At 47.5% G+C, this 27,895-nt stretch overlaps 1 protein-coding gene across 2 annotated transcripts; it reads left to right on the top strand.

Moving 5' to 3' along the window:
• On the top strand, positions 1-27,895 carry mrtfab (myocardin related transcription factor Ab). Of its 2 annotated transcripts, XM_083687920.1 has the most exons (18): positions 1-368; positions 1,247-1,314; positions 4,273-4,458; positions 17,200-17,265; positions 19,418-19,473; positions 19,756-19,831; positions 20,144-20,308; positions 20,937-21,094; positions 21,294-21,428; positions 21,584-21,837; positions 22,010-22,178; positions 22,633-23,025; positions 23,258-24,196; positions 24,680-24,886; positions 25,093-25,209; positions 25,408-25,551; positions 26,013-26,073; positions 26,225-27,895. In XM_083687920.1, the coding sequence occupies exons 3-18, from the start codon at positions 4,335-4,337 to the stop codon at positions 26,752-26,754; spliced, it is 3,594 nt and encodes a 1,197-aa protein (XP_083544046.1). In that variant the 5' UTR covers positions 1-368; positions 1,247-1,314; positions 4,273-4,334; the 3' UTR covers positions 26,755-27,895. The 2 variants fall into 2 exon arrangements, with proteins under 2 accessions (XP_083544046.1, XP_083544047.1); XM_083687921.1 differs by lacking the exons at positions 1-368; positions 1,247-1,314; positions 4,273-4,458 and adding an exon at positions 6,545-6,962.

Here is a 27,895-nt window from a genome sequence, read left to right as displayed (position 1 = left end):
CGGAAGTGCTGCACCAAAACCAAAGGCTTTCACCCCAACAACAATGATATGTGAACGGATTACACATTAATTCAAACTTTAATATCATGATATAGAGCAAGACAGATTTCTGTTAAGTTTCACAACAACAAGCTACATCAGAGAAATCCACCGCGTGACAGGCAGTCTGCTGACTGTGTGTTGCTAGCATCACGATTCTAAGCTAGCTAGCTAGCTGTCTGGAGCCAAGAAGAGGGAATGTGGACTTGTATCCACCGTCAGTATTAGACAGCAATATATGTCCGTTTAGCTAAACCTGTTTTGCTGTCTGTCTGAGATTGTGGAAGTATTTTACTGAATAACTCGAAGCTCTGCGTTGGACTGTTCAGGTGAGTCCTCCCTGGCCTGAGTATTGTTACTTACAACAATAGCTAGCGAGCTAACTAGCTGTCTAGCCAATGACAGCTGCAGTGTGAAGTGTGATCACTGTGGCCAGGCTAGCTAGCCAGCTAACTGGCTAGGAGTTGGCTACATATACACTCACTGAACAGTTTATTAGGAACATAATGTTACATAAAGTGGGGAATGTTTTCTTGGTACACTTTGGGCCCGTTAATATCAAGCAATCATCGCTTGAATGCCACAGCCTATTTGAGTGTTGTTGCTGACCATGTGTATGTCTTCATGGCCACAATTTACTCATCTTTTAATGGCTACTTCCAGCATGATAATGTACCATGTCACAAAGCAAAAGTCGTCTCAAACTGGTTTCATGAACATGACAATGAGTTCAGTGTTCTTCAGTGGCCTTCCCAGTCACTGGATCTGAATCCAGTAGAACACCTTTGGGATGTGGTAGAACGGGAGATTCACAGCTTGAAAGTGCACCTGAAAAATATGCAATCATGTCATTATGGAGCAGAATCTCAAAATAATGTTTCCAACGTCTTGTGGAATCAATGCCACGAAGAATTGAGTCTGTTTTGAGAGCAAAGGGAGGCCCTACCCAGTATTAGTATAGTGTTCCTAATAAAGTGTTCGGTGAGTGTATAATGCCCTTGATAGCTGTAGTAACTACTACCCTTGTCTTAATAAAGTAATCAATGAAAACGAGTATGTCAACATTAGTACTTTCCCTCAATCACATGTTGTACTTCACAGGTTACAGAGCTATTCTGATGTGATGAATAGTGTAGTAGACTTGGCGAAGAACAATTGATGAACAGGTTTTGACTAAAACCAGTCTATCTTTCTTCTTCTCTTCTAGCACTCTTTTCAGCTGTGCGCTGAAATGGGAAAACGCTTCCATTGGGTTTGAAGGATTTAGCAGTACAGGTAGGCAATGAATGACTCACTTTTTTGTGTGACTCAGTCTCATAATTTCCTCCTGTCATGTCATTTATTAGCAAACCTGGGACAAATATATGCAATGCCAATTTACCTGGCAGAAAGTATTTGAAGTGTCATAGCTTAGCTTGCTTCACACTTTTGTGAGTAAGCTGTTGCGCACACATCCTGGTCTGATTTGTTTGTGCTTATAGCCAACTCCTTGTTGCGATCACAATAAGGACAGTAGGACTTGGCTGTACAGCACAAATATCTGGGGGACCAGGCTACACTCAAGCAGTTCAAAAGTGTTTGTCATATTGCAGGCCTATGTTTATGACCCAGGTCTGTTAGTTCAGCATTAATTTATTCTTTCCCTATTTCCATTGATGTTTTTTGGTTGACAGCTGTGCTATTTTTGTTTGGATTTCTCAAAGACAATCTCATAGGCTGAAACGGAGTGGAACTTAAAACGCTGTTTTGCACTGTATCTTCCTGAATCCACATTCTCAGGTGGGAGGTGTGTACCCTGAGGATCATGTTTGGATCAGATCTGAACAGACTAGTGTAGGCCTGCAGTGAGAGGAATGTCTGAGAACATGCTGTCCCTACCGCAAGCATTGTATCAGTACAATGCACTACATGTTTCAACAATGCCCCTTATATTGGGGTACTGGGAAGGTACTGGAAGCTGACATACCTGCAGATTACTCGGCTCATATATCCATTGGGTTTATCCATTGTATAAAAAACTGATGTTGATATATATGTTATATTACAGTTCATTGCTTCTGTGAGAACATGGTTGCACAGGAGGATCACAATCCTTTTTCATCTCTGATTGTGATCAACAGCATTATAACATCACAACCCTCAAAAGTTGACCAAGTTGAGCATTGTTGAGACATTACCCCACCTAAAATGACTGAGGTATTGCATTGTTACCCTCCCCATTATCAATGACTTGCATTGCATGGTGATTCATTGCATTGTGACATACTTTGTCATTGCATTGTGACATACTTTATTGATTGAGTGCTACTACTGCATTATGATGTCATCCAAACTAACAGAGTTCTACTGCATTGTGAAGTCACAATCTCCCTCATCTGTTGACTAGCATTGCTTTTTGATGAATTTCATTGTGACACAACTTATTGATTGAGTTCTACTACTGCATTGTGATGTCATCCAAACTCGCATTGATTCTACTATTATGTGAAGTCAAGTTCTACTATTGTGACATCGCTCTACATACAAAGATGATGTCCCACAATGACGATAATGATAATAATAATGCATTTATTTTGTTTGTTTCTCAGTGCTCAAAGACACTACATTTCATGGAGAGAACAGGAATAGATAGATAGATAAATAAAATGTAAAACAAAAGCACAGTCAGTAAAAACAACAGTAAAACACTTGTTAAAGATTAAAAGCAAGTTTAATAAGATGGCTTTTGAGGGATCGAGTGTGCTGGATTCTTTCATGTGGTTTGGGAGACTGTTCCAAAGAGTGGAGGCTGCAGTGTAGAAAGCTTTGTACCCCCTTAGTCCTGGTGATGGGGACAAGGAGGTTGGCATCAGCTGACCAGAGTCATTTCATGCATTGCGCTGCCTCATATCACTGCAGGGTTTAACTTAATTTCTTCATAAGTTGACCTCTTGGAACTGTTTCAAATCTTTTCCTACAAGTCAGAGATCTCTCTCATGATTATCTGAATTAAGTCATTGGGGCTACCACGATGGGATGTCACAATGAGGTAATTGGTGGTGCTGGGATGGGGGCAGGGGACTGCTATGACTAAAGTTATGCAACAGGAGATTGGTTTATTTAATCAGACTCAAATGTGCTGTAATGAATCAACATGAACAGAATTGAACATAACAGCATAATAACGGTCAATTGCATTTTTATTTAGTAAACAAACAGCCCTTCTGAGTGGTTCTATGGATGTGTTATTACACATCGTATTAATCCAACCCCTGTTGAGATTCACCAGACGAGGTTTCTGTCCAGTTTGTTTAAGTGATGGTGAGTGGTGGCTGAGAGGGAGACTGGACTTCCCTTGGCTGGGACATTCAGAACCACAGAAATCCTCTCAGACAGAGCATTATGGTTTTTCCAGAGCCATTGCCAGTGCTAGTGCCAGTGCTGCCCTGCTCCTCAAGCCAACATTATCTGAACACCAGAGTATGTCAACCACACCCTAACACAGAGAGAGAGAGAAAGAGAGACCGACCGACCAATTGAGCAGATCAGTAACTGTGTTAGGTGAACGCAAGCTTGGCTTGATTGAGAGAGAGAGGGAGAGATTCCCAACAACACCAACACCTTTATCCATGTAAACCATTCCAAGGTTATGTGACTGAGTGACTGTTTTCAGTCAAACTCTTGAGTGAAATTTCAGTTTGATAGGTCAAGGAAACTTCTCTTTTGCAGAAAAGCAGAGGCACAACATGTAAATTCCTCTAGATAGTTGATTCAAACCGTAGCCTGCAGCCTTGCATTCTTGCCCTGTTCTGTGTCTCAGAGTTCCATAATTGCACAAGAGTGTACGGTGTTCCGCCTGCATGTTTAAGCATGCTGGACTGCTCCATGTCCTACCTCCCTGTCTCATTTCTCCTGCCCTGAGCAACATAGAGTGTTTTAAAGGGCTACTCTACCACTCTGCTGTGGTTATAATAGTGGGCCTCAAGGAAATTGTATGTTGATGTAACTTCTGTAGTTGTCATAGCTGTCATTGGAAGGAAGGCTTCAATAACGCGTCAGTTTTCTGGTGAAATGTTGCAAGCTGATACAGATGAGGGGATCTTCTCTGTGAAAGGTCAAATTGAGTGGGCTTTGGGTTATATTCCTCTCTGACAATGCAACCTGAATGGTAAAAACCCAATTCAAGCATTTGCCAATGAATCAACATTGGCAATTTCCAAACCTAAACCGTCTCTTGTTTTGGATGCACCATAGGTCTCTCTGTCACCCTGGCGACGTTGGAGCCACAGAATGGGGAGGGGCCATGTCCCGGCAATATGGAGGTTGCCATGGCACAAGGCTCCGCCTCCAGCCCACAGAGTGAAGCAGTGACCAGTGAGCTTGAAGAGCTGTCTCTGCAGCCCGCCCCCAACCTGCTACCGCTGCGGGAGAGAAAAAATGGTGAGTGGACCACTGATAACTTTTTTAGACAGTATGCATCTTTAATGCCATCAGTCAATCAAGTATACTGTTCTCACTAAGTGTTTCATTAGATTTTGAAGTTTTTCAGCAAAGCTAAGCTACCGCCAACCCTGTAACCTCCCCCATCATCAACCTTTCAACCACCTCTTTTGCCTTCCGGACAGTGATCGTTATTTGTTTTTTTGAGGTGGGGGGGGGACAGGCTCTTGTGGACGCTCGTAGACTCACTCGAGCAGTTCGGATGAAATGATCGAATAGAATTGGAGCGTTAAAGAATTTTGCAACACTCACATGTCGTTGGTGCACACACGTGACCAGTGTAGTTTCCATGTGAGATTTTCAACAGTTACTTCCAGTCACTGTTATCGGCCTTGATGTCATTACTTTGACGGGGCTGAGTGCAAGAAGATATGCTTTTGAACATGAACACCACGTAACTAAACGTGGTACATGGGCAACATATTACATTAGTGTCGGGGGAGGAAAACCTGAAAAGTAGAAGTTCAGTATCAGGTGTGTCCGTACACCTCTCTCATGTATCGGCTTACCTCTCCACGGGGGGAGATTTAGAGAAGCAGAGATTAGGTGGCCACATGAGGAGAGGGCGTGCGTGCGGGCGGGCGGGCGGGTGGGCATATGGTGATGTCATAAGGAGGGGAGAGTGAAGGGTTGCTGCTGATCGTACAGTAGATAGTGATATAATCCGCTCATAAAACAGTTAATAAGACATTGGAGATCTTCCGTTTGTGTCTCATGCTAAGTGCAGTGCAGTACAATGGCTTCCTGATACTATGCGATTGTTTGGAACTGTTGTGGAAGTATTGGAACTGGGACCAGCAAACTGCACTTAAACAGAGTGGGCACACTTACCATCAGTTAACTGTATTTAGACTGTTGCCCACATATTTTTGCTTTCACAAATCACTCTGCTGTCTTGGTTATTGTTCTTTATGGGGTGTGGTCACAATACTGCTTTCATTTACCCTAGTGGTAGGCATTCATCTGTAGTGGAAAAAGAGACAGAAATGAGAATTGTATGTATTCTGCCTGTACTGACAATGAGAGTAAGTTATAGCCTGGGTATATAAAAGAGTGAAACTAGATTGCAGGAGATATAGACCCTGCATAATGAATTCCAATGACAAAAGGTAGAGGCTAGGTTATTGTTTAACCCCACCCCCCCCCCCCCCCCCCAGCCTCAGGCCACCACTCCCTGTTTAAACACCCCTTACCTAGGCTACACTTCTAACAGAGCAGCTGGCTGCTAGTAGCCGACATGTTGTAGCAGGACCTCTAATTGTCTTATCTGGCGTGAGCTCTGCAACACACTCGACACCATCTAAGAGAGAGGAATGCTAGAAGAGCTATCTGTCAGTTCCTGATATCTGCTCTGTGTCCATCTTGATACCCTCTGCATGGCCGCTATGATGTTGTGTCTCTTCCAAGCTACACTCTCTCTTGGTTACACTTTACCTCTGTCCTTGAGAGAGAGAGGGGGCTGTGGAAGATTTATTGTCATGAATGTTTACACACCGTGCTTTTACAATATGTTGGGGTTGAGTATGGGGTCAGCACAGAGGTGTGTGTTGTCATTCCACGCACGCATGTGTGTGCGCTTGTGGTTGTGTCCGAGAAAGTATGAAAGCAAGAGAGAGCATCTAGACCAATGTTAATTTAACATTAATTAATGTATCGCTTGAGCCTTTTGATAGCGTGGCCCTGAAGGAGATTCCGGTAGCATTCTGTTCCAATCCTAACTGGTAGGAGAAGGAATGTGAACATGGTGTAATAATGCATTTTGAGATCATTTAGAATTCTGACGCGGGGGGGGGGGGGGGGGGGGGGGTATAGAAGTAGGAGGAGAAAGAGGGGGATGAAAAGGGGGAGTTGTCTGAAAGACAAGATTGCATAACTGTAGAGAAGGAAAGAGGGAGAGAGAAAAACAGACCAAGAGAATGGAGGGGTGTGTTAGTATTCGAGGGGCCAAAAGGTGAGCTGGAATGTGTTTCGGCACCAGTGTTTTTCCTTCGCTTCCTCTCAACTTTTACTTCTGAGCGACTGCAAGAGCTGCAGTGCGACCTTCTGCCTTTCAAAAGAAAAAACGCTCCCAGAGCGGGGAAAAGTAGGTGTCGCCCCAGAGGTTAGGAACTCAAGGCTGGACTTGGTTGTAATCTAAGGAGCAATAAGGAAGAAGAAACTCACTCCCTCAAACACACAGACACAGGCACCCTTTCTGTCAGGGCGTGCACACACTTGCAAGCCGACACAAGTGGTTGGGTGCAGCCAGTATAGGGAGAAGTGGGCTGTACACACACTCACTTTTTCTGTGGATCTCGCGGAGAATCTCTGCCACAGAGAGGGACCGTCTCGCCAAACTTCTCAGGCACCTTCTCTTTCCTGCCATTCTTTGTGGAGTATGGATTGTTAAACTTGGAGGGAGGGTTGTACTCTTGTCCTGAAGAGGGATATGGCCATACACTCAGGTAAAGTCTCCTTTCTTGCTGTGTGTGTGTGTGAGACAGAGACAGTGACAGAGAGACAGAGAGACAGAGAGACAGAGAGAGAGAGCGCGAGAGCGCGAGAGCGAGCTTTCACGGAGTGTTATTGTTTGATGGCCAGGCCTGCCAGTGTGGGAAGTATGTATTGCTCTGTTAGCCTTCGTGTTAAAGTTTCACAGGCACTCTGTAATCTCAAGGCCTATTCAGCAGAGGAAAAGCATTGTAATCATAAGCACTGCCATAACCACTCATCATTACCATGTTTCTGTTCCTTTCTTTAGCATCTTAAGCTGATAGAATAAGCATAACTGTAAAAAAAAATATTGTTTTCTGCTTTTGCCAGAAGCAGTTTTTCACATCATGTAGATTGTAATTGAAGCCAAAGTATGTATGAATGAATGAATGAAACGAAACTTAAACGCAGGCCAGTGCTGAAAGTTGTCTAACAACTCTCAGTTGAAAACAAGTCCATGCTGTAAAAGTACCCCAGATGTGGCCTTTTTTTTCAAGGCAGGCTTGATGGCAGATATATGGGTAAGGGAAGCTACCCTGGAGGGATTCCAGCGAGGGGAAGAGGGAAGTTTGTGCTGGGCTGGGCAGTACTGGATGGATGGGGATGAGGATGGGTGGGTCAGTGCTTGTGGATGATGGATAGGGCTCCTCTCAGAGGCGACAGCCCCTGATTGAAAGCAGCTGTCTGCCTGTCCACCCCCTCAGGATCAGGAGGAGGCAGGGCGGGAGGGGAGGAACAGGGCACACAGCCCTCAGGCAGAACCGACTGGACCAGGGGAGAGTAGACTAAAGAACATATTCACTACAGTCTGGGTCCGATCCGTTTCTGTTATTTCTGTATAACAGTTGTGGAGCTGTATTGGACAAGGCATGTGGTTTTGAAATTATTGTAAATTAATTTGATTCATCTGCACCAGGTGCATCTTGTCAATTCATGTTGTGGATGTATGTGTGTGGCAAGGCTGTGTGGCTGCTCCCATTTGTGTCCCCTACTCCCTTGGAAATCTGACTGGTTCAGGGCCCATTTTCACAGACTTAATGGTGATTGTTACAGATTAGCCTGTATTGGAGTAAGGAGAGCTGTTCCTACATCGCTTGGGAGCAGGGAAGAACCAGTCCTGCAACCCCCAGAGAGCCTGCCCCCTGTGTGTTTTGATGCCCATAGGGCTGGTCATGTTAAACAAGCTGGCTTCAGACTGTTGGGGTCGGGGGTGGGTGGTTGGCGGGGCCTGGGGCTGGTCAGGCTGGCTGAGCAGGTCATCCAAACCTGTCAACACTGGGAGAGACAAGTAGGTAGCCCTTTCCTACCCCCACACATGATGACAACAGAGGGAGGCGGGGTACCTTTCTGCTGACTGGATGTGGTGTTTACCTCTAAACTAGAGCAATGATGGAGAATCTGAAGATTACAGTGTGTGTGGGGGGGGGGGGGGGCACCTCAATCTGGTTTTTGTCCTCCGCGGTCTCATTGTTCCCACACCGATGCCCACACAAATGCACAAAGAGAAACACACACACACACACAAACACATACATACACACACACACACACACACACTGTGTTGGAACCAGGAAGTAGCTTTGATATGGCACTCCTTGTGCCCCCTCTACTGGCCCTCAGTGCGGGTGTAGTGTGGATGGAGGAAGCCTCTGAGTCCTGGAGCTGTGGAGCTGTGGAGCTGTGGAGCTGTGTGGTTGGAGAGTTATGTAACAGGGAGGGCAGAGTGCCAGCAGCAGCCAGCATAGGCTCCGGCATGCTCTCACAGGCCCAGAGTTCACTGTAGCCAGAGAGAGAGAGACAGAGGAGGAGGAGGAGGAGGAGGAGAAGAAGGAGAGGAACGGACGGATGGAAGGAAGAAAAGATGAAGTAGAGAGAGAAATAGAGGGAATTGGAGGTGAAAGGGGGAGAAGAGATTGGAACAGACACAGAGAGAAAGATGGGAACAAAAAGGGGGGAGAGGAGTGGGAAAGGGGGCCTCCCTGCTCAATGCTGGCGAGACGCACAGCTGCAGAAAACCCAACACAGCTGTCTGTGTCACCTACTCAGTTACAGCATTAACCCCACTCACTCTCTCTCCCCCTCTTTTCCCTCTGCTCCTCCATCCTCCCATAGCAGTGTTTTTATGGTTTTTCTCTCTTTCCATCTCTGTCAGTTCTCTCATAAACAGACATATGCAGCCAAACACGTATTCACATGCACATATTTTTGCAAAAGGCTTGGGCTAGATTAATCTTGTGTCCTGTACAAACACTCATACATACACATTCTATGACTCACCAGGACTGTAACACACACACACACACACATTCAACCAACACAAGGCTGCCCACTGTTAAGACAGACATGCACACACAGGCTTCACATGCCACGGTGCCATCTCATAGTGGAGTTTCATTAGCACAGCTTTGATTTGTTACCCAATAACTTCTTCCTGTTTATAAAAAAGCTGTGAACATAATCAGTCTGTGGGATCTGTCCCCTCAAGCTATAAAAACTGCTTCATCAGCCAACCACACACACACACACACACAATGATACACACAATGCATATACATTCACTGGTATACAAATTCAGTACACACATACACACACAGGATGCACGTCCGCTGGAAGGCTCCTCCTGTTCTCTCCAGACGAGTGTCTGTATTTAATAGACATTGGTAAATTCTAAGTGGGATGCTTGGGATGACCCAACTCTGACGTCATCCCCATTGAGATTGAAAATGGTAAACGTTAAAAGGTTAGAGTTAAGGTTAGAGTTAGGGTTAGAGTTAGGGTAGGGGTTAGGGTTTACAGTAGGGTCATCCCAAGGATCCCACTTAGCATCTACCAGTTGACATTACTCAGTGACTCATGGCTGAGTGCTGCCCTAATCCATTGTGGATTAATCTTGGAGAGGTCATTGTGGACTGTGGATTTTGTTTTGTTATCATGACACATCCTGAAGGAAATGGTATCGATGACAGGAGGACCTGTGCCAGCTGGGGTTTCCTTCGACTTAATTCCAGTGAATACTGTTGACTTCTTATCAGCCTGTGACAGCCAGTACATTGTCGGTCAATGTGCACATTCTCAGACCATGAAAAAACGGACACACCTGTTTGCGTTTCAAGTGAACACGGATGCAACCTGATGGTAGTGTTGCTAAATGTTGTTGTTGTTTTTTTTTTTGCTATTGCCACAGGTGTGTTGTTTGCGAGTTAGCTTGTATACTAGTTTGACCGTTTATTCAAACGAGTTAGTTTGTGTGCTGTTCCCTAGTTGGCTTGGTAGCTAGCGTGGGCGTCTGCTGGTTGTGAGCTCGTAGGGCAGTGTTGTCTGGTTGCTGTTCTAACTCCCTCACATCATCTACTGTTATCAGTGTTACACAAGACCTGCAGGCACAAACCAAGGACTTCAAGTGATAGTGATAGTCATAGTGATAGTCATAGTGATAGTCATAGTGATAGGGCTCTGGTGTGATAGTGATCAGAGATAAGAATCACTCCTTCACAGAAACACGCTAGCAGATCACATGACCCCTCCAGGTGAAGGAGACGAACCTGCACAGGAAGTAGAGAAGAGGGGGGAATGGCAACCTAACCAAACAAAGAAAACATTGACAGCGACACACATAACTGAAAGACTAAAGAGTGGTGTGAATAACTGGTTGGGTGATTTGATCCTAATTTCAAAGGTTCTCTCATTCAACTTAATTCTTACATCGCTGTTTTAATTTTGATAGGTCTCTGACATTCTCTTTCATTAAATCTCTTTGATTAAAACTGTACATTTTCTCGTGGCCACATGTAACAGAAACCCAGTCCCACGTTCCAGACTCCAGATCTCGTCTGTCTGCCAGCGCTATAGGGGTGGACTGAAGCTGCGCTGGGGAGGATATGTTTTGTGTAAAGTGGGGTTGGGGGGTTCGGAATAAAATGTTTTCAGATGTCGGTTACGTAAGGGTCTATGACAAAAACAGAACGCCTGGATGTGAACTCTCTCTCCGGTCTCTCCCTCTCTCTCTCCTCTACTTCTTGCTGCCCCATACCTTATTTCCCAAACTCAGCGTAACCTCCCTTCCCCCCCCTCCTCCTTCACCCCCCTCCACCCCTCTTGCTATGCTGCCTCATGATACCAGATGCCAACAGCTGCCCTGCATTTGGATACCCGTTGCGTCGTATAGCTCTCTCTCGCCCTCATGCTTTGTCTCTCTCTCTCTTGCTCTCTCTCTCTCTCCTCTTGTTTTTGCTGACTCTTTGTCTCTTACAACTGTCTCCCCACCTCTCCTCTCACTGTCTGAAATTGTTTGGCGAATAGTGAGGTGTCTTGTGGAGTGAAGAGCTCTGATATGTATGTATGTATGTATGTATGTATGTATGTATGTATGTGTGTATGTATGTATGTATGTATAGTATTGTATTATTAACGCCTTCTGTGGACTCAGTGTGATATTAACATGCTGCCTTGCAGATCATGACTTCACTACCAATTCAGAATGTTCTAGTAACTACAGTACTACGAAGTGCATAAATGCCTTCTGAAAACGCACTGTGAGGCAAAGGAACTTTCCTGGGAGGGAATACAACACGGGAGGCTGGTGACGTTGTAATGCATGGAAGGGAATTTGACTGGTACCAGCTCCAGCATAATAACACAGCCTTGAGATTCAGTCTGTTTACCGTCAGTGTAGATAACATCTCTACAGGCAGCGTGAGGGAGCAGAGAGGTATATTTAGCTATGAGCCAATCACAGTCAAACGTAAACACACTTATACTCTGAGAATTCCAAGGAAGGAAAAGGACACAGTCAAAAAACACCTTCTGTTTTCACTGGTGGAATTTTAATGACTGACTTGACTTGTTTTGGGGAGGTTTTCTGAAGGACTAACAGTCCGTCTTGACATTTCCCAGTTATTCCCAGCAGTCCCACAACTAAAGCTGATCCCTCCCCCTCAGTAGCAGAGTGTGTATAGGCTGGGCTGTGGGGTTATTATCTGTCTGTCTGGATTCCTGGTTGTTCCAGGCCCTCCCCAGATCCAGGGACACTGTGCCCCAGTAAGGTGACCTGAGAATGGGGGAGTGCCCATTCATGTACACTTCCCCAGGATGTCTCTGTGTCACTGAGTTAGTCACAATTACTCCAATAACAGTTTATACTGCTTGAACAATCTCTGGCAGGATGAGTATTCAAGGACGGCTGGCCTAGTAATCGCCTCAGACTATGTACAGTGCTGCAGTAAAATGGCTGAAGCGGTGATTCACCAAAATGTTTTTCTAGGCAGGGAGCAAATACCACCAGAAGCAACAGCTGTCCACATTCAAGCCTTCTGTTCGAGTGCATTGATTGGTTCTCACATACTTTGTATTTGCCTTTCTCCTTTCGTTGGAGCGAAAAGTGATGGTGCGGTTCTTAAAACAAATATATCTCATGGTTCGTTCATTAATCGATACAGGCGGCACACCAACCAGCATATGGCAAAGGCCTTCATTTTCGACTCACCGTGCCAACAACATCAAAGGGCCTCCCGAGACTCTGAAGTCTGACTTCGAGTCACACTTTAGCTAGGCTATCTGGCACCAAAATGTTCAAATGAAACAAATGGAAACCCAAGTTTTTTCTTGCCCGCCCACCCACCCTGCTCTACACAATGGTTGGGGAATCACTGGGACTGAGGTGTCCTGAAACCGAAAGCTTCTAGATAACGCCCCAGATAGATAGATAGCATCTAGATTGATTGATAGGTAGTATCTAAACCTTCCCTGCCTACCAGTTAAGGTATCATAAAGCCATGGGAAGCAGTATGGCTGCACCACCCACACGTTAGGGTTAGTGCCCCCCCATAACCATAAACCTCCCTCCCAACCGCTCTCTCCTCTGTGACGATGGCCATGGTCATTACAGCACGGTACAGTGCAATCTGTGATGATGACAGCCAGTGAGGGAACAAGGCTTCAGTGTGGGTGTTTCTTAGTGGGTTTGGGGTGGTCCGGCCGGCCCACTTTCTCCTCCAGGCTGTGATATATAATCGGTGGACTTTGGTCCTGTTTTTCACACCGGTGGTGGAGGAGGAGTGTGTTTGTGTGCACAAGGTGGTACCCATGCTGTCCTCCATCTATTGGTCAGTCTCCATGGCCCAATCATGATTAAGATAAGACTTGTCGAGGTAGGGTCGGAAACAAAAACGTGATGATGTCATCGTGCCTGGCACTGTTGAGTTGTCGGGGTCAGTATTTGTTAGTTAAATATCGTATCTGATTATAGGAGTGCGACTTGTTTCATGCAAGACTTGTTTTATTGTACAAGACGAAAAATGTGTGTGCGTGTGCATGTGTTAAGGAGTGAATGCGTTATGGTGTTTCTGTGCAGGTTTGAGGTGGGGTGGGTGGGTGGGTGGGTGGGTGGGTGGGTGATATCTCTTAGTAACCCTATCCAGTGGCTGCACAGGTGATACTGAGCTGAATATAGACCCCTTATGGCCAACTGGCCTTACTATTTAAAATAGAGAGAGAGCCAGGGGTAGAGGAGGGGCCAGGGGGAGGGGGGGGGGGGGGGGGGGCTCACCAGCATTCTGGAGGAGCCACAGAGAGGGGTGAGGGAATTCACATACAATTAAGGACGTGTTACCCCAAATCAAAGAGCTTTGACTGTAACCTGCTTCATCAAAGTTGAGTCCCACCTTTTCATCAAGGTTGGATCACACCTTTTCATCAAGGTTGAATCACACCTTTTGTTTAATCATTGTCATTTAAACCGTTCCAGTGGGTCATTGTGAAGTTGCTCCTCAAGTTTCGCTGTGTAGCTAGGGTAGGCTAGCTGCACGTAGGTTGCAAATCTCATGAGACGTACCACAGAATATGTTTCAAAAACACTCAATCAAAGACTAAAATTCACAATGTTACTGACAGAGATGAAAAAAAACCTTGTAGTTTAGATGTTATCATTGATTGTCACGAATTGATACTGTCTTGAATATTTTGCTACTTGTCATGATTGATCATCAATCATTCATAGGGTGTCCAGTATTGGTCTAAATGTCTGTCCTCACAATAACTTGGGTAGATGTAAGTATTTTTTGTTGTTTATCAACAAATACCTCTCTCTGGTGGGAGGTTGGGTCCTATAGGTTGGACTGGGGAGTGGGGAGGTATGTGGCAGCCACTCAGATTGTAACAGTGAATGAATGGCAACAGCTGAGCAGGAGAACTCTATCGCTGTGTGTGTGTGTGTGTGTGTGTGTGTGTGTGTGTGCAACCAGAGCAGACTCTCTCTGAGCTCACTGCTGTGCTCTTCTCTCTGCTGCTGCCCTCTTTTTCATTTCCTCTCATTCTTTCTCTTTTCATCTTTTGCTTTACCTTGTGGATTTCCACCGTATCTTCCAACAACTTTGTGGGGCAAAACTTCTGTTTCCTAGCTGCCTGTCACTGCTAGGAAAACGAGGGAAGGATAGACAGAGAGAAAGAGAGGGAGCAGATGACCCAGAAGATCCACTAAAGTCATTTCCACTGATTTGGGTGTCATCTTCACATTCATTTTTCCCATTTTTAAGAAGCATCTCTTTCAGCATTGCTGAGAGGAGAGCTAATGCAATCTGGATGACATCTATTGCAGACGAGACCTCTTTCTAGAGAGCATCAATATTTTTGCCCCATATCCTCGGCTATTTCGGTGTCCATTCAAGACTAGGGACACCACTTGTGTATGAAAATAAATGTTTACAGGATTGTTTATCGCAAGTCTAAATGATCATGCTGGATACCAACCATTGCATCTCCTACGAGCCCTCCCCCTTGGGGTCTCCACCAATGGGAGAAGGTCTGGATAAGGAAGACTTGAGTTTGGACTATGAGAGACATGCCTATCACAGTCTTAAAGAAGGTGGGGTCTGAGCTGTACATGCTCACTTGAAAAAGGAAACTGGATACGATTTGTGTGTGTACCATTAGATGTAGGCTAGGCTAGATGTTACAGCCTGATTCAGTATTAGCCTTTATGATGTACAGTAAGCTAGGTTATAAAGACATGGGTTTGATTCCATTGATTGACCAGATCTGTTAAGCTTCTTAAGATGTTGGGTTTGTTCTTTTCATATTGATGTGCGAAAACATTTAGCTTTGGCCTGTCTGTCTGTCTGTCTCACTCTCTGGTTGCAGTGTGTAATGGTCAATCTAACATCCAAATGGTGAGATCATAGATCATTACAGTGCTTTGTAAATAGAAGTGTTCCAATGCTAATGCCAAGTGTGTGTGTGTGTGTGTGTGTGTGTGTGTGTGTGTGTGTGTGTGTGTGTGTGTGTGTTTAAGTTTATGAGAGAGGCTAGGTTGGTGTGTGTGCCAGTGATTGCTCGGTGTGGGGGGCCTTTGGGGACACTGACGACAGACATGTTTAATTAGGCTTAATGACACATGAGCACAAAGGGATTAGCCCAGTTGGCCAGGGGGTCCTTGGCCAAGTCCCTGCTGTCTCTGACTTTGGAGGTCTGTGGTCGGGCCGTGCTGGGCTGTGCCCAGATATCCTAACAAACAGTCATTTCCTTTTCCCCTTGTCCCATTTCATCCATGACCACAGATCCCAGAAGGACTGCATTGGAGAGGTAGGTTATGTGGTGGAAAGGGTTAGAAACCCCTCCTGTACTCTCAGATATCTGTTGTCATGGAGGGAAAGGAGACATGGAAAGGGGCTGTTGTAGAATATTTGGACGTAAGTCTAGGGGTGAAGCGGAGAGAAAGGAGGACACGCAACATTAGCTCACTTGGCCTTGATTTACATCAATACTGCCAGAAGCGGGGAAAGTGTGAGGAAGGTTGTGTTTCTGCACTCTCACTGTAGACAGAGGTACTGTAGGATGTAGGTTTGTTGTTGGTACCAATGTGCACTGAAGCAGAATAGAGGGAGAGGGGCAGACACTCCGAGAGAGAAAGAGAGAGACTAAAAGTTATGTTCCACAGGGAGAGAGAAATAATTCAGTGACCTGTCCGGGGAGCATGTGAAAGAGAAGGAGAGGGTAAAGGAGGGGAGGGGAGGGTAGTGGTGGATGTGATGGTGATCACTGATTGAGTGAAAGTGTAAGATTCTCTCTCCCAGAATAGATCTCCCTGGAAGTGCCAAGACACGTCTGGAGTTGCATCCATTCCTTATCGTGTGTGCGTGCGTGTGTGAAGTGAATATGATTTCTTACAGCAGGACTCTCTGATCGCCTTGATGCGGTGCAGATGAAGGTCAGAACAGCTGACTGTATTGGGAACCCTCAGTGGCTCCCGGGCCATGGTGATGTCATAGTGGCAGACAGGTGCTCCGTGGCCTTAAAGTGCCAGGCATTCCTGTGTGGCCACCCCACCGGGAGCACTGCTGCAGAGAGGCCACAGATAAACAAACAGAGGACCACCAAAACACCACTGCCGCAAACCATTAGTTCTAGAAACATGTATTTTGTTGGGACTCGCAGGCACAGAGTCTGGTTGGATAGTGGTCTGCTCAACTTCCTTTCTCATGCAGTAAACATGATGCTCAGATAAAGAACCGTGTTGTTGAAGAGATGCTGTGTTTTTGCCTGCAACATAATGCGTGTTCCTCACTGATGCAAAGATGTGTGTAGGAAGAGTATGCAGTGAGCATTGAGAATGGAGGTAAAGATAGTGAGGAAATGTACTGTTTTCTGCCCATGTGAGTGTGTGTCTTGTATTACCGCTGTATTTCTCAGAGTGGTTATGTAAGAACTCCTTCCTGTTTGGAAATGATGGATCATTAGGCCTTCATGCAACATGGAGGCGTGCTCTCTCTCTCTCTCTCTCTTTCTCTCTCTCTCTCTCTTCATCCTCCCTCCCGCTCTCTCTCACACACCCATTGTTTTGGTGTGTGTGTTTTTACAAGCACACTCAACCGTTGAAGAGTTTAGAAACAGGAAGTGTGTAATGCCACTCCACCCTGCTCCGTCGCAGCTTTAAAAAAAAAAAAGAAAAGAAAAAAAAGCAAGAGAGTGAGGAAGTGAGAGAATGAAAGAGTGATCGAGCTAGTCCCCTCCGTTCAGTCCTGCCCTGTCCATTCCGTTCTTGTGTTTATTTACATAAGGACGGCCTCTCTGCCGTACGGATGGACCGCTAACCACTGGGGAGTTGGATGGCAACGTCTGCCTGAACCATTGAGAGAGTTGTTGTTCTTTCCATGCTGGACACTGACTCTCTCCTGTCTCTCTCCCACCCTGGGTCCCCCTTCCTCTGTCCCCATGCAGTCCTCCAGCTCAAACTACAGCAGAGACGCACACGGGAGGAGCTGGTCAGCCAAGGGATCATGCCACGTAAGTCTCTCTCTCTCTCTCTCTCACCGATCTAACTCATCTCAACTCCGAGCAGCTCATGGATGCTGCTCATGCATGCTGTCCTAGAATAGAGCACATTGTATACAGAGTGAGACCAAAAGATCAGTGTTGTGTTGAGTTCTGTTGATGTGATGTTGTGTTGTTATCAAGCGGGCCCACTTCCCCCTTTTCTGTCCACTTCCTGTTTTGTGTGCCCCTAGAGTGAGGAGAGAGGAGACTTTGTGTTCAGCTGTGTGAAGAAGGAAGTATATCCATCTGTCTGTCTATCTGACCCTTATTTATCGTTTGAGCTGACACTTTTATCGAAAAGCAACTTACAGTAAGTGAGTGCAGACATTTTTTTTGTATGTATGGTCCCAGCAGGAATCGAACCCACAACCTTAGCGTTGCTAGCGCCAACTGAGCTACAGAGGGCCATGCCCCTGAGCCCCAAAGAGCAGTGGTGCTCCTCAGTCCTGGTCCTGGTGACCCAGAGGGTGTGCGGCCTATTGTTCCAGCATCTGCATTCTCCAGGACCAAGCTTCAGAGAGACCGTAACAAACCCTCCATCTGATCTCACCCACTCCATAGGGTACTCACTCTCCCATACTCAAGTACACTCTGCAGTGCACAGCCAGGCAGGGCTGTTTAGTGTCAGTTCCACTCAGCTGGGCCAAGAGGGTACTAGTAGGTCTAAAGCAGCTGGCCTGACCCTTAACACGGGCCTCTCCCTCTCTTCTGCTCTCACTCTTACACAACAGACCAGAGGAACTGGGGGGGAGTGCCCTGTCCGCTTCCACACTAAAGCCAGGCCAGAGAGACACAACAGCTTTTTTCGAGATCATCAGAGATTACGTAGCTTTCACAATGGCATCTTTCTGCGGGAGAGGCCATGCAAAAATCAGTTAAAACCTGTTATGACTTTCGCCCAAAGCAAAGACTATTCAACCGTCAATGTGCTGTAGATGCAATGCTATGGGATTGTAATAAAGTTAATGTACCTGACATTAGTGTTAATGTACCTGACATGTACCTGGGAGTGAGGGAGGGAGGTGAGAACGGGTGAAGGGTCAGTTCCCACCGTCACGTTGTCTTGTACTTACTACTGGTTCATGTCTGCTGCCACCCCTTCAGTCAAACACTTTCACACGCATTGTCACTCATCAACATCTACCTGTACGTTTCTACACTCCCTCCTGTCTCTTGTCAATGCCTTTAGCTATGGTAGATTTACACAGACAGGGAGTCTCAGTATTTGGAAGCAGTGGAGGAGGCAACATTGGAAGACGGGCTCATTTTAATGCATGAACCATTCCTTATTTCGTTCCATGCATGACAATGAGCCTGTCCTTGTCCCCCCCCGGTTTATTTATTTATTTATTAATTATTATTATTTTACCACCAGCCTCCACTGCTTGCAAGTTGCAACATCCTAGTGTTTCCAGTACAGCTGACCCTACTCCTAACCCTGAGCATTGTTCACACTTCATCACCTCTTACCCAATCAAAGTTGTTACTTAACCTTCACCTAACTCAGTGTTCCTGCAACTTCCCACCATGCAGAATGTGTGCGTGCGTGGCGAGCGCACGGCCGCTTGTTCTTGTTTTTCCTCATAGTGACTCACCTGCGTGATGGGTTTAGTTATAGAGAAGGTTCAGTGATACACACACACACACATGCGATGTGACTGAACTGAATGATCAATGTAGAAACCCTCTCTCCCAGACGGTCTATCCATCAGCCTTTTCTCTCTCATCCCTCACTTGTTCCTTTAGAAAGATTCTGGCTAGACTGTAATTCATCTATGATTGATGCTCCAAAGACTCCCAGCCTCAAACCTCTCTATCATACTGTAGGATAGTCTAAGCCCTAGTGGGAAGTCCCTTCCTTCTATTCGATGCAGAAGCAGGCCACTGACTACAAGCTGCTCATTCTCTTCTTACTGGTTCATAACAGCTCCTTTGACCTCCAGCTCATTTGGAGAGTTCTGCTTTGAGTGTGTTCCTCTATATCTCTTCTTACACTGTCGCCAGTAGGGAGCGGTTCAGAGTTGGTTGGTCTCCTCTGTTGGCATCCGTCTTCACAGTCGCCCCTCTCTGTCTCTCTTCATCTATCGATCTCTCTCTCTCTCCCTCTCTTTTCTCCACACAGCACTGAAGAGTCCGGCGGCCTTTCACGAGCAGAGGAGGAGTCTGGAGAGAGCCAGGGTGAGTGTCTTCATCTTGGTCCCTTGTTTGTAGATATTGACACAGATAGTCTTTGTTGAAACGCGTCCTCTCTGTAAAACGCTCAACCCGCTCTCTCTCTCTCTCTCTCTCTCTCCCCCTCTCTCTCTCTCTCTCTCTTGCGCTCTCTCGGTTGGTCTCTATCTTTTTCCATTCCATCACGAATGCTCGCTCTCTCTCTCCCTCCATCTCTTCGCTCTCTCTCTCTCTCTCTGTCTGTTCCTCTGTCGCTCCTCCTTCCCTCGCTCCTCTCATCCTACTCAGACTGAGGACTACCTGAAGAGGAAGATCAGGAGTCGTCCTGAGAGGTCGGAGCTGGTCAGGATGCACATTCTGGAGGGTGAGTGTCTCACAGTGCCCCCTCTCTGCTAACTAGGGAACTACACCGTCACATCAGACCACACTTCCTAGTGGTTTTAGCAATGAGCCAAGTCGTAATACCGTACTCTGAGTGAACAAGTCTCGTTTTGTTTGCAGTGCTGCTAACTCTTTGGCTCACTGTTAGTATTATACATACCTAGTGTAATGTGATACTACAGTTTTGGTTTATTAATAACCATGAACAATTTGAAACTTTGCATATTTCTTTGCATATCTCCCTAACCTGAATAAAGTATTCCAATGTGTTTGTGTCCTGCTGTCTCATACACAGAGACCTCCGCCGAGCCCTCTCTCCAGGCCAAGCAGCTGCAGCTGAAGAGGGCCAGGCTGGCTGACGACCTCAACGACAAGATCTCCCACAGGCCCGGCCCCATCGAGCTCATCCACAAGAACATCCTGCCTGTCATCAACTGCCCCCTGCAACACTCACTGCTGGGTATGTAAACACACACACACACACACACACACACACACACACACACCCACTGCAATACACAATGCAGCCCACACTGTTGACTATGTACTAGCCTTGCTTAGCCATACCTCTGAATCACATTGTTCTCACGCCTCCTGCGGAGGTCTGGAGAATTCTAGATGAGCCGATCTGACTTGGATTGAACTGGACGGAGCGATGAGAGAATGTGCACGCATGTACACACACAACTGGATGTGTACACACACACACACACACACACACACTGTAATGCAATACCAAGTCACCCACATTCCTACCGCCAACATGCAACTTATAACCACTTCTTAACTTAGTCACCCACACACTATGCACAACACCTTAACATGCTCAATAACGTCCCACTGCACCGTCAAAACACCCCACCACATGTTTCAAACCATATCACTTTCACAATATTTGTGTGAGGACATTGTCTGCTTGCCACATAGTTATGGTGAAGACTGCTTCTTTCATCATTCATCTTCACTTGGTAATTGTGCGTGTGTGTCCGTGTCAGTGTCCTACGCATTTCGACAGAGAGAGTGATGAGCTCTCTCTGATGTTTTTGTTGCTGTTTTTGTGCTAAACATCAGTGTTCTCCTTCCTCCAGATTCTCCCAAGGGTGCAGGAGGGGAGAGCTCATTGGACGAGGACAGCAGTGATGCGTTGTCTCCGGACCAGCTCGCCAATCACGACTCACCCCCGGGTGTCCCCCAGCTGTCCCCCTCTGACACGCTCACTCAGAGCAGGGACATGTCCCCCACACAGGTATGGATCACTCATATCAACTCGAAGTCTTTTAAATATCCTACATTTATTTCATTTTTAAGTGACGAGTGTATTACCATTGGTACAGATGAAGAGGATAAAGCCATGTGTAGCTGTGAATATGTCTAGAAACTCCTCACACATAGTCACAGTTGTCCCATTATTGACACTACAAGTAACCAATCAGATGCTCTCTCAGTTTCTCACTCAGGTCCCTCCTTCTCCTCCTCCTCCTCCTCCTCCTCCACTGCTGAATGGCTTTGACGCCTCCCCGTCACCGAAGCTGACCAATGGTACAGCTACAGCAGTGGTTTCCCGCCCCGTTCAGTACAAGGTGAGCTAGTCACTGTGTGTATTTTGGTTAGCAGGTTCCCATGGATTTGATGCTCTCTGTCAAATGAATAGATCTATAGATGTGGACCTCCTGTCTTACACTCTGTCTCTCTCTCTCTCTCTCTCTCTCTCTCTTCCATCTCTCCCCTTCATCAGTCCCAGTCTAAGCCGAGTTCAGAGCGTCCTCCTCAGAGGCCTAAGAAGCCCAAAGACAACAAGCCCAAGGTGAAGAAGCTCAAATACCACCAGTACATCCCCCCGGACCAGAAGGCGGACCGCGAGCCTCCCCCTCAGCTGGACGACTCCTACGCCAAGATCCTGCACCAGCAGCAGCTCTTTCTGCAGTTGCAGATCATCAACCAGCAGCAGCAGCACTACAACTACCACACCATCCTCCCCGCACCGCCCAAGTGAGTGTGTGTGTGTGTGTGTGTGTGTGTGTGTGTGTGTGTGTGTGTGGGCTGATGGTGGGAGGTGTGTGTGAGAGAGAGAAAAAAGTGTGTGTCGGTGGAGGCATCTCACCGCTCTCTGCTGCTACAGTTTAGATGAACACGTCTCTTATTGTCTGACGTCTCTTCTCAGACCACATGCTGAACAGCCACCCCCATCTACCCCCGGACCCTCACCTTCACGCAGCGTTCCCACGTCAACCCCAGCCCCCTCCAATCCGAGCGTGTCTAACCGTCAGAGCCAAACCCCAGTGGGAGGGGCCAAACCAGTGACGCTGCCAGCCAACCTGGATGAATTCAAAGTGAGCAGTAGCTTATAGAACCACCTGACGCTGAGGCTGCATGTCAATAGTCTGATGTAGCTTCCTCTCCTCTTCTGCACCAGTGGAGGCCGGTGAAGGGAGAAATCAGAGGACAGGCTCATTGTGATGCATGGAACGGAATGAAGAATGGTGTCAAACTGTTTGATACCATTCCTCATTCCATTCCATGCATTACAGTTAGCCCCTCCTCCGATTTCTCCCTCCACCGGCCTCCCCTGGTCTGCACTGATCTGAGAACACTGGATAGGTGAAGGTAATTAAGTACTGGGTCTGTGCTTTCACCTGTCCTGGTCTTTTCATCAGTATTAGATGAAGGAAGCAAGATGAAGAAAGGAAGCCACCTCAGATGATTGCTGTGCACCCAAAGACCGGCAGACTAGTGAGCCGAAAAGATCAGAATGATGATTGCGTGTTTGCTTCTCCTCCCCTCCAGGTAGCCGAGCTGAAACAGGAGCTCAAACTCCGAGGTCTGACCGTGTCTGGCACCAAGATGGACCTCATCGAGAGGCTGAGGAACTACCAGGAGCACAATGGTGGTGTCACAACCGCTGGAGCCCCAAAAACCAGCCCAGCAACCCCCCAGCAGGGCTCGACCCACTCTGCTAGCACCAGCCAGTCCGGGACTAATACGCTCACCCACCAATCAGGAGACACCGGAGCCAAAGCAGCAGCTTTCTCATTGGCTCAGACCACAGTTCCAGCCCGTGTCATGCGTTTCGGCAGCACCAGCTCCTCTCCCCCTGTGTCTCCCACCCCATCTGAGCGCTCGCTGGCTGCCATGAGCCCCGACGAGACCAGCTGTAACGGGGACATGTTTGGGGAAATGGTGGGTTTGTGTTAGGATGCTGCTTCACTAACTACTCATTCACCCAAACTGTACTATGTTGTCTAGATGTGACGTATTGATAGTCTTTTAATGTCATACAACCATTGAGTACAGTTGATATCTCTCTGGGTAGAACTTAAGAATGGAGTGAATGTTTGTATGGTATGGCCTGTAAAGTCTTTGCTGAGATCTATACCTATTACCTAACCCTCTCTCCTTTCTGTCCAACCAGGTGAGCTCTCCTCTGACCCAGCTCAGCCTCCAGCACTCCCCCCAGCAGCCCGGCCTGGCCCTGGCCCCGGCCCCAGCCCAGATCAAAGAGGAGAACCAGGGTCACCTCTATGCCCCCTGCAGCCTCTCCAGGCACTCGCCCCCAGCACCCCAGCCAGCCGCCCCACCTCAGGAGCCCCACGCTGGGACAGCCATGGAGACGGACAAGGACCATATGCTCCAGGAGAAAGACAAGCAGATCGAGGAGCTGACGCGCATGCTCAGGCAGAAACAGAGGCTGGTGGAGACCCTGCGCTCCCAGTTGGAGCAGGGCAAACTAGGAGGAGGAGGAGGAGAGATGGAGGGAGGAGAGGGGAACATCACAGGGGGTATGGGTCAAGGCAAGGAGGCCCAAATCAAACCCACCTCCACGCTCCCTCCCTCGGCCCTCGTCAACGGAGTGGTGGTGACGGTGAAGCAGGAGGTTGATATGGAGGAGGGGATGGAGGGAGTGGACTTGTCCCAGCCCAAGAGACCCACACAGCCCACACAGCCCACACAGTGCTCACAGCAGACTCTACTCAGACTGCAGCAGATCCACCGCTTACAGTTGCACCAGCAGGCACAGGCCGAGCAGCAGCAGCAGCAACAACAACAACAACAACAAAAACAACAACAGCACCAACAACAACAAAAGCAACAACAGCACCAGCAACAAAAGCAGCAACAACAGCAGCAAAAACAGGTCCAGCAACTGAAGACCGAGGCCCAGTCCCCTTTGCAGCAGCAGCAGCAGCCGAGCCAGGTGAAGACAGAGGCCCAGTTACTCCTGCAGCAACAGCAGCAGCTGCAGCAGCTCATCATCCAGCAGACCCAGCAGAAACAGCTGCAGGCCCAGCAGAGGAAGCAGCTGAGGGCCCAGAGACAGCAGGTCAAACAGCAGCCCGTCACCTCACAACAGGTGCATACTGGACACAAGCACTACACGTTGGAGATCTCCACTGCCCTACAAAGCCAAAGTACAGTCACTGCCGAAATGATGAAACTGAGAAAAGGGGAGACTGGCAGCTCAGGGTTGATATGATTTTAAAGGTTGTAATCACATAGTTAGATAGTATACTACCACATCTCCAATAATCTCCAAACTATTTATTTGGTTGGACAATCGAATTTATTGTTCCAGGGAAGACAATGGAGAAAAAAATCGTATTGGAGATGTGGAAGTATATTGTGGTTTCAATCCTTACTCATGTCAACCCTGAGCTGCCAGTCTCTCTTTGAGCTGCCAGTCTCTCTTTGAGTTGCCAGTCTCTCTTTTTTCCACAGTTTCTTCATTTCAGTGTCACTTTGCCATTGTAGGGCAGCCATTGTCTTCCCATGTGCCATCTTTCACCCAATGGGCCCCTTTTTCAATGCGTCTCTATTCTGCTCTCTTTCTCCCCAGGTGACTCCTGTATTCATCAGCCAACAGAATGGTGCCCAAGTCCCAGCCCAAACAATCTCATTGGACCTCCTCAAGCCTAACACCACACCCACCCTGGTCACCGACGGCAACGGCAACCACTACTTGATAGCGCTGACCAGTCACAGTGCAGAGGGCCAGAACAGTGTGTCCTCATTGGGCAAAACCAATGGACGCATCACCCTGCAGGTACTGTAACACTGGAAAGCTGTTGATATGTTAAGGAATGAATTCTTAAGAGTAGAGTTTTCCCCAAGGGGAAATTCAATTACAGCAGTTGGTATGAGTTGGTACTGGCCAAATGAGGATAGTGTAACAGGTGTAGTTGCATTGAGCTGTGATGACCTGTTATATCGTGGTGACTTCAATCTGCCCTCTCCTTCTCCTCTCTCCAGAGATTGCAGTCAACTCCAAGCAAACTCCCCAGCCAATCACCAGCTGAGATACCCAGCCCTGACACCCAATCAAAACAGAAGTTACAGCAAGATCCAGTCAGCCAGCCTATCAAAAAGGTGTGAGAGTGACGTGTGATATGTATGATAATATGGATGTTGAGAACTTTTTGACATTTCATAGTTGATATTGTAATGGCAGTGATTTAAGCTACTTGTTTGGCAGTGATTTAAGCTACTGGTTATGGCAGTCTGTTGTCATAACAATCCAAAATCGTAACTGTCCTCTCTCTCCCTGTTCCTCCTTCATTCCATCAGGGACAGAAGGCGGGTCTACATCTGACGACCAATAGCATACAGGAGCCAGTTATGTCCGTCTCTGCGCCGCCCAATCTCCAGCCTTTCTTTGAGGACGTGTCCGACTCGTCTGAAAGCCAAAGCCCCCCTCCCCTATCCCTCAAGGTAAGACTGGTCAAGTAATGATTCACGGAATGTCAAGATCATCTCATATTTTTGTATTAGTTCATCTACGCACATTTCTCATTCTAAACTGCCGTCTATCCTTTCCTTGTTTTTTTCTCTTTTATTTATTATTCTCTACATTCTTCTAGAGGGAGGAGATGTGTCCGACCTTTGACCGGCATACTCTCTTCACCCCTCCCTCTCCTAAACCGACCTCTTTCTCCCCTCAACGCCCCAAAGTATGGCTCTCATTCCTCCACCTCTCTCTCTCTCTCTCTCTCTCTCTCTCTCTCTCTCTCTCTCTATCCATGTCTGTCCTATCAACCGCTCCATTCTCATCTGTCTGTTTCCTCATCTTGGGTTCACTCAGGTCTTAGTCTGTGTGACTGTGTGTCTCAGCCATCAGGTTCAGGAGTGAGGTAAAGTATGGTAAATGGAGGTACTCTCTTCTCTCCCTGTAGGAGAACGGCCTGAGCTGTCAGCAGATGGACGACCTGTTTGACATCCTCCTCAAGAGTGGAGGTAAGAGAGGACAGACTCTTATTATTATTATTATTATTATTATTATTATTATTATTATTATTGTTATTATTGAAGCATAACATTCACTCAAGTTGAAATCTCAATGTCTTACTATGGATGAATGTTTTTTGTTTTTTTCTTTGTCATTCAGAGATCTCTGGGTTCAAAGCCAACCCAGACCCCTCCCTGGCCCACCTCCACTCCAACCCCCCGACCCCCTCCCCTCCCTCGTCTCCTCTCCACCTCTCCTCCCCCACCCCTCCAGAGCCCGTCCTGCCTTCCCAGCTTCCCTCGGCAGATCCCTGCACCGGAAGTGGTCGTCTGGAGGACTTCCTGGAGAGCACCACAGGAACACCCCTCCTGGGGGTGGAGCCTGACGGTGGTCTGACTCTGATTGACGACCTCCACAGCCAAATGCTGAGCACCTCCAGTATTCTGGACCATCCCCCTACCCCCATGGACACCAGTGATCTGGGCTTCTCGCCCCCCCCGGGGGGGCTGGACTTCGGGGACCCGGCCCTGGACAGCATGGACTGGCTGGACATCTCCATGGGCGGGGGTGGAGGAGGAGGAGGGGTCACGAGTCTGGCCCCTCTCAACCCACACACGCCCCCCAGTGTGTTCTCGGCAGACTTTCTGGACAGCACGGACCTGCACCTGCACTGGGACTCCTGTTTGTAGCCCGGTGGACGCACACACGCGCGCGCGCGCGCACACACACACGCTCATAATGTATACAGGCTCCATCTCTTTGGCACACACACACACACACACAAACTCTTTCGCTCTCCCTGTGCAGGCTTCACTCACTGCTCTGTAGGTTCACTGGCACACTTCCCCCATGCACTGAGGTGGGGAGTTCAACTTTACACTGCCCCCCCCCCTCATATTAGGACAAGCTGAACACAGTCTCAGAGTAGCCCTGTATCTGAACCCTCCTACTGTGTGAGATGTCCAAGTAAGCACTGAGACGGGCCCAGCGCCATGGAGTAGGGTGAAGTTGCCCCTAGAGGCTGACCTAAGATCAGTTATGCCGTTACCCCACAATGGTTATAGTCAGGGTTGGGGCCTTTACCCCCCAGTGGCTATGGTTGGGGAAGAGCTGATCTTAGATCAGTACTTATAAGGGCAACTCCTACTCTAAACATGTGCTTGTGTGTTAGCCCCCCTGGCTGTGCTGCAGCTGTACCTGTAGGGTGTCAGCACCTCGCCGACCAGATGAGAGAGCAGTTAGCAGGTAACACAGGAGGGACATGGAGGGTCTCACCTCACCTGAGCCCCCCTGTCCTGTCACTGTCAGTTGAGCTGCTGGAAGAGGGGGACGATGGAGGGCGAAGGACCTAAGCACAGGTCTGGGGTCAGTCCTAGCCTAGCCTGATCCTAACTGTAAACAACAATGACACATGAGAGGTTAGAAAGGGCATCTTCATGCCCGGACGGTTGAATGGATACTGGGTGAAAGGGAATGTTGGAGGAGCTTGGCCCTGCAGGTGGAACCCCCCTGTGCCTGGCGGCAGTGCCTCTCAAATTTGCACTTATGCTGAGAGAGTACCGATTGGTGGAAAACTGTTCATGAAAACAAAAAGTGATTTACCTGCCAGTAAATGAACCTCATTGGAGGTTGGGTATTATTGGAGGTGTTTTGCTTGACCACTATGCGTTGCTGTATATGGGGTGTATATTATTGATTGTCCATATTATTTTCCTGGTTGCTTAGGTTAGCAGGGAATAGGGGTGAGGGCTGGGCATCCAAAAGACTTGGACCTTGTCACTTTTTTTTTTAAAGAAATGTAAAAATAAAAATGCTATGAAAACTTAAGAA

Source organism: Argentina silus (assembly GCF_951799395.1).
Source record: "Argentina silus genome assembly, chromosome: 16".
NCBI classification, from domain to species: Eukaryota; Metazoa; Chordata; class Actinopteri; order Argentiniformes; family Argentinidae; genus Argentina; species Argentina silus.
This window is presented reverse-complemented; position numbering and strand designations above follow the sequence as displayed.